The 7,447-nt window shown below is 37.8% G+C and overlaps 1 protein-coding gene across 1 annotated transcript in view; it reads left to right on the top strand.

Annotated features, from left to right (window-relative positions):
* sntg1 (syntrophin, gamma 1) overlaps window positions 1–6,987 on the top strand; it is a 114,978-nt gene extending 107,991 nt beyond the window's left edge. The window contains exons 18-19 of the mRNA XM_061979352.2: window positions 963–1,073; window positions 1,144–6,987. Coding sequence (XP_061835336.2) covers window positions 963–1,073; window positions 1,144–1,326 — 294 coding nt within the window. The 3' untranslated portion in view covers window positions 1,327–6,987. The remainder of the gene's footprint in view (window positions 1–962; window positions 1,074–1,143) is intronic.
* The last annotated feature ends 460 nt before the right edge of the window (window positions 6,988–7,447 follow it).

The following is a 7,447-nucleotide window of genomic DNA, read 5'->3' as shown; positions in this document are numbered from 1 at the left end:
TTTAGTGCAGCCGGGTCGGAGCAGGAGGGGATAGAAAGAGAAAAAAAAGAAGACAGAGGGGGAAATTGTGGGGACAAGAGGGGGATTAGACAGAGACAAAAACAACAACAGCAAACAACAACAACAACAACAACAATAGAGCAACATCAGCAAACACGACATGTACAAATATGATGGTAAACGTAATAGCAAATAAGCAGTTAGCGAAAATAAAAAATAATACAGAAATGACAATGAGCATTATTACACTACAAATGGAGCAATTCAAATACCAATAGAAATAGCGCTATTGATAATGAACAATACCAATACTTTACCTTTATTATCAACAATACAGTTGTTCAAATGCAACAATACATATACGTAATGATAACTTGAGATACGAAAGAATGCAGAAAAATGGAGGGGGAGAAAGAGAAGCAACCTACATTAACCTTGTAGATCGTTATAGTAACAATAGGTTAAGCTTTGTCCGTGTGCCATGTGTTATACCCAGTTTACCCTAGGGCAACAACGTTAATATATGTTTGATGAAACGTGATTATGTGCATGAGTGTAAGTATGCATATGTACTTGTATATGTACACAATGTGTATATGTGTTTGTACAGTGAATGTATATGTACAGAATGTGTATACAGTATGTGTTTGTACAGTGAATGTATATGTACATGTATGTGTATATGTATGTTTCTACAGTGAATGTATATGTACAGAATGGTTGAAGTTTTGAGTATTTCCCCACTCATCTCTTGTTTTGACGATGATGTTCTAACCTCAGTTGATAGTGATACTTGCCTCCAGAGGATTGTAGTAACATAAGAAAATACACATTAATGTTCTTTTTACTTCCCTACTGGCTATAATAACATTGGCAACACTACAAGCGGTGTCATGTCGAGTTGCATCAATTATTCATTTTCATATAAACACATGATATGTGTCTGGTTGGTAACGTTTCAGGCTGTTCTGTGGAGATACAAGTTCTCTCAGCTGAAAGGATCATCAGATGACGGCAAAAGCAAGATCAAATTTTTATTCCAAAACCAAGACTCCAAATCCATCGAAGCAAAGGTAAGATAACTCTTTAGATCGTGTCTTAATAAAAGAAAAGATGACTCGGTTGTTGATTTAATTTGTGCAGGAACTGGAGTTTTCCAACCTATTTGCGGTGCTTCACTGCATTCACGCTTTCTTCGCTGCCAAAGTGGCGTGCCTTGACCCCGTGTTTGTGGAGAGCCAGGCCACAGCCGCCAACGCCGGCATCCCTTCTCTGTCGAGCCTCTCGTGCAATTCGCACACTCCCAAACTAAAATTCACCACTTGACGCAGCACCTCTGGATTAGTCACGACTCTGTAGCTTAAGATGGGAGAAAGACAAAAAATACTTCATAAAGACTTCCTCAGGGGAAAAAAAGTCTGGAATTTCTCATAAAGCCTTTCTGGGACTTTGAGAATACAAAAAGACTCAATGGACACCAAGTGTGCAATGTGAACATCTTTTTAGGCCAACCTTCTGGGACATCCTTATTATTAGTAAAATTATTATGATCCACACATCACAACAAGAAAAAACAAGTGGTCTACTTTTGTATGAACGCTTACTGAGGTTTTGGAAGGATATCTCTGCTCACTTTTGGTTTGCTTGCACTATATGTGCAAAAGGGGACATACATCTTCAATTATTTAGGGATCCAGGGGTTCGCTCCCTTTTTATTTGTATTTGTGTTACTTCTGGAAAAGTGAGATTTAATTATGTCCATCAAAAATATAACAGTTTATTCCTCGAAGTGTGACACATTGTCATCTAGTTTTATGATTTAATTTAAACAAATAAGGTGGCACAATTGTGATAAATAGAATTATTCTACACTTCCTGTCCGGACTGTTAAAATTCCCAGCGTAATTAAATGCGTCACAACAGGGGGTTCTCTCCCTTTTTATTTGTATTTGTGTTACCTATGGAAAAGTGAGATGTAATGATGTCCATCAAAAATACAACAGTTTATTCCTCGAGGTGTGACACATGGTCATCTCGATTTATGATTTAATTTAAACAAATAAGGTGACACAATTGTGATAAACAGAATTCTTCCACACTTCCTGTCCGAACTATTAAAATTCCCAGGGTACTTAAATGCGTCATAACAAAGCACGTCCACGTGACATCCTTCTCTTCTTCAGTTGGTCAGCCGTGGGCGCGCAACAATTCATCCATCCATTTTCTACTGCTTGTCCCTCTCAGGGTAGCGGGGGTGGCTGGAGCCTATCCCAGCTGCATTCGGGCGGAAGGCGGGGTGAACCCTGGACAATAAATGAAACTTAAAATATTGATATGACTAATGGAACAGACATAATTACACGAGCAAACTACAAGTACATTTCAAGAGGAAGTGGCGGTGAAAATCAGTGCTAACTGCTAGCAAACACAAAGAAGAATTGTTCAGGTAAGTCACCGGTTGTATTTATTTCCTAATTGTAGTTACGTCAACAATATGTTGTTTAGACTCTTACTTGATGAGTTTGTCTGATGGAGCTGCTTTCAAACCACACAAACGAGCACCCTTAAATACAGCTGCCATGTAAAAATAGCAGTCGACAACAACTGTACAAACGGTGATGGGCAAGCTACAAGGAAAATGTAGTTAACTAAGCTACTACTTACTCTCAATTAAATGTAGCTAAGCTACGGGGTGAACTATCCCCACAGAACTGTAGAAAGCTACACTACAAGTTACACGGCAAAAGTAGCCTACTACATCAGGGGTCCCCAAACTATGGCCCGCCAGCGTCAAAAATCCAGCCCGTTAAAGGGGAACATTATCACAGTTTCAGAAGGATTAAAACCATTAAAAATCAGTTCCCAGTGGCTTATTTTATTTTTCAAAGTTTTTTTCAAAATTTTACCCATCACGCAATATCCCTAAAAAAAGCTTCAAAGTGCCTGATTTTAACCATCGTTATATACACCTGTCCATTTTCCTGTGACGTCACACAGTGATGCCAATACAAACAAACATGGCGGATAGAACAGCAAGGTATAGCGACATTAGCTCGGATTCAGACTCGGATTTCAGCGGCTTAAGCGATTCAACAGATTACGCATGTATTGAAACAGATGGTTGTAGTGTGGAGGCAGGTAGCGAAAACGAAATTGAAGAAGAAACTGAAGCTATTGAGCCATATCGGTTTGAACCGTATGCAAGCGAAACCGATGAAAACGACACGACAGCCAGCGACACGGGAAAAAGCGAGGACGAATTCGGCGATCGCCTTCTAACCAACAATTGGTATGTGTTTGTTTGGCATTAAAGGAAACTAACAACTATGAACTAGGTTTACAGCATATGAAATACATTTGGCAACAACATGCACTTTGAGAGTGCAGACAGCCCATTTCAGGCGCGCTAAGAACATATATTTTTCCACCATTTCAGCACTCAGGTTAACCATACTTAAATAGACACAAAATACTGCATTACACAAGACTACCCGAATGTACTCGAATGATTGAAAAAAATAAATGTTTTTAAGCTAAATTATTGGTAAACACAGTTTATGTATAATAATTTACGTAAAACCGCGAGTAATGAATAAAGTTTTCATCAATTAATATATTCTGTAGACATACTTTCATCCGCTCTCTTTTCCTGAAAGCTGATCTGTCCAGTTTTGGAGTTGATGTCAGCAGGCCAGGGAAGCTAGGGTCGATATTCTTCTCTTGATCATCTTCGGTGGCATAAGGGACGGTAGAAGTGGTGTGAGCCAAGACATCCAGGGGGTTTAGCTCGCTCGTCTGCGGGAACAAACTGCCGCCATTGCTTGCCGTGGTACCGAGGTCCTTTGTCCCTGAATAGCTCACACACTCCGGTAGATTCAATGGGGGTCTGGCGGCAGATTTCTTTGACTTTATCGTTGGAAATGCATCTGCTTTGAGTGTCGCAGGATATCCACACATTCTTGCCACCTCTGTCGTAGCATAGCTTTCGTCGGTAAAGTGTGCGGAACAAACGACTGACCATTTCGTCAGCTTACCCCACACCCTCGTATTTTGAACAAATTTCGTCCAATTTCTTGCCACTTTCGCATCTTTGGGCCACTGGTGCAACTTGAATCCGTTCCTGTTCGTGTTGTTACATCCTCCGACAACACACCGACGAAAGTGAGAAAATGGCGGATTGGTTCCCGATGTGACGTCACAACGTGACGTCATCGCTCCGAGAGCGAATAATAGAAAGGCGTTTAATTCATCAAAATTCACCCATTTAGAGTTCGGAAATCGGTTAAAAAAATATATGGTCTTTTTTCTGCAACATCAAGGTATATATTGACGCTTACATAGGTCTGGTGATAATGTTCCCCTTTAAAAAAATATATTTTTATTTTATTTTATTATTATTATTATTATTATATTTAGAAATCTGTCCTTTCTAATCCATTTTCTACGGCTTGATACTCTCGGTGACTCCTAGCCGCTCAGTCTAAAAATGCACTTTCCCATCGACAACGTGACATCATCGCGAGCGCGCGGCAAGTGCGCGCTCTTTCAGTCAATTAGTTTGCTAGGAATTTATATATGTAAAATATGTGCAGCCCGGCCAAATTGCTTTAACGCATTGCGGCCCCCGAGTCAAAAAGTTTGGGGACCCTTGTACTACATCAACAATACATATTGATTAATCTCAAATTAATGTACAACTTTCCACCAAACAAATCGGCAGAGAATAAATGCGCAGTTTGATAGTTTATTTTAGTTAACACAAACTGGAAACATGCCCTCTGTCTGGCTTTTTTAACATATGAACATTTCTTTTAACTTGCAAAGTTGGGGTACCTTTTACAAAATTAGGGGGGGGGCACTGGAAACAAATTCAATCAAAGGCAGTGAAACAATAACAATAATATTAAATAAACCCCAAAATATATGCTCTATTGCAGTGGTTCTTAACCTTGTTCGAGGTACCGAACCCCACCAGTTTCATATGCGCATTCACCGAACCCTTCTTTCGTGAAAAATAATTTTTTAGGATGGATGGATTTGCATTCCATTTTCTCTCTTTGTAGCTTTTATGGACACTACTTCGTTACATGGGTCTAAAAGTAGCTAAGCTACACCAGTCACTAGTGGTTCAAAAAGTACAGCCATGCTACTGGGAAATGTAGTTAAGCTACTTGTGGCTCGTTAACGCCCATCACTGTGTAAAAAGAACTAAAAACTAACAAAAATTACTCATTGCACAATCAATGCGAGTATTAAGCTTGTAAGGTCCATATGAGTATGTTTGGATGAGTTGGGTGTGAAAGAACAAGTCTATTAAACACCCTTAGGCCCCGTTTACACTGCACACCAAATCAGATTTTTTTTAGCCCTCAAGTGACACAGATCTGATTGATTGATTTTTTTGCCAGTCAAAACGCTCCAAGGTATTTCAAATCTGATCTTTTGGCATCAGGTTCAGGCCACATCAGGAGGTAGTCCGATTGGAATCTGATCTTTTCAAATGTGACTTCAGTCTAAACGCAGTGTGACCTCAATGTGATTTTTTCCGTCAGCTTTGGGTGAGCTTTGTCACTCGTGTGCGCCGGGAAAGATTCAGTCGCCAGCGGAAGTGGATTTTTCATCACAACATCTGGTTTCGGTGAGAAAAGTCTATTTAAGACGACCGAGGGTTATACATTTATTATAGTGCGCAAATAATAGGTTATATGTAATAAGTAAATATATATTTTGATTCCGAAGAAATAGCGATTGTTGAAGGACCGGAATTGGCGCTGTGGCTTATTTGCTTACATGTGAGTTGAAAAATAAAGCTCACGTAGATCCACGCTGATGTCCGTCTCTCCTCTACTTAACAGCCATTAAGGGATTAGACCCCTCCCAAATATATTACACTATATACATCCATTCATACATTATATATATATATATATTTTTTTTCACGTTAAAAAAAACACTAATTTTGGCCAACAGTGTATACAAAGTCTTAGAAGTAGGTCTCCCAATACTTTTGTCCATATAGTGTACTCTAGTAGCAGGAGCAAATTGTCTACCGCTGATTTAATTACATTCAATAATAGGCTCATCTCTACGTCATAACTAGTAAACGTCACTAGAAAAGTAGACTTACTTTCCCAACAATGTGTAAATAAGCATTGACCTTAGAAAATGACAATTCATTTGTAGAAGTACTGTTAGTCCGGGGTGTCAAACGTGAAGCGCCACTGAGGAGGGTTTAGTTATGTTTGTTATATACTGTGTATGTATATATTTGCCACAATATAGATTGCAGGATTTGGCAAGTATTTGAGTATGTTGAAGCCCTCAAAAAGATTATTTATTTGCCAAAATAATATTAATAGTAAAGACTAAAAATTGTTCCCTTTGTCATTTATACCACAAAGCTAAACATTTTTTGCTTAGTATAAATTGACCCACGTTGGATTCGTTTTTAGCATAGTGGCTCACAGTGGAAAATGTGTGGACACACCCCTGCTCTGTGTAGTATTCTCTAAGTCATTTATTATTAACTCTATGGACCAACTTAGAATAATATAATGAGCTATGATTGTTTACTTTTATTTCCTGGATATATTTTGACTCCAGTTTGTAAATACTGATAGAAATACTTAATAAATAATACTTCTTATATTAGAAGACCACTCAATGGTATGAGATGCCATTTTAAAATAATTCAGCTCTGCTCCAATTTGGACTTCTGAAGTCGAATATATTGCAAATAATCCCATAGCTCCTCTGAGTATATCAACTCTCGGGGGTCAAATTGGGGTCATGGCAGAGTGATTCACAGTCTTGAGTTTTGAGGGAATGAGCTGTTTGTGCACGAATGAGGCTTCTTGTGCTTTGTAAAGATCTTGGTTGGCATTATTTACCCTTCAAAAACACAGGATTTTAAGAGAATGGAGTGGATTTTATTTTTTGGCAGATGTTTTATTAACAAATATACTGTGTCATAAATAATAAATGAGATCTTTTATTACACGAATCGTTTTTGTGTGTGTTTTAGAGCGTACATTTGTACAAATGAGCAAAGAAAGCATTTTGGTCAATGTTTCTGATTATTAATGTCTCATATGTAAATATTAATATTTATTGATGACCATTATACATTCCATTTTCAGTACTTTTATACCAGTTTTATGTATCAAAATTGAGTACATTTAAATCACTAAGATTTTTAATGTTTCATGTCTATTCAAATGCAATCGTTTTCTAGAAAATATGTATTGCTTTACATGTATTAGCAAATATCTTTTTCAAATTTTTTTTTTCAAATTTAAAAAGGGGTTGTTGTAGTTAAATATTAGGGATGAGAATTAAAACAACTCACAATTCAATTATATTTTAATTCCAAGGTTGACGATTCGATTCAGAATCAATTCAATAATTCTTGATTAAAACCGATCATCACAATATATTATTTGGTATA

The sequence above is a fragment of the Nerophis lumbriciformis genome, linkage group LG19 (assembly GCF_033978685.3).
Source record: "Nerophis lumbriciformis linkage group LG19, RoL_Nlum_v2.1, whole genome shotgun sequence".
Taxonomy (NCBI): Eukaryota; Metazoa; Chordata; class Actinopteri; order Syngnathiformes; family Syngnathidae; genus Nerophis; species Nerophis lumbriciformis.
This window is presented reverse-complemented; position numbering and strand designations above follow the sequence as displayed.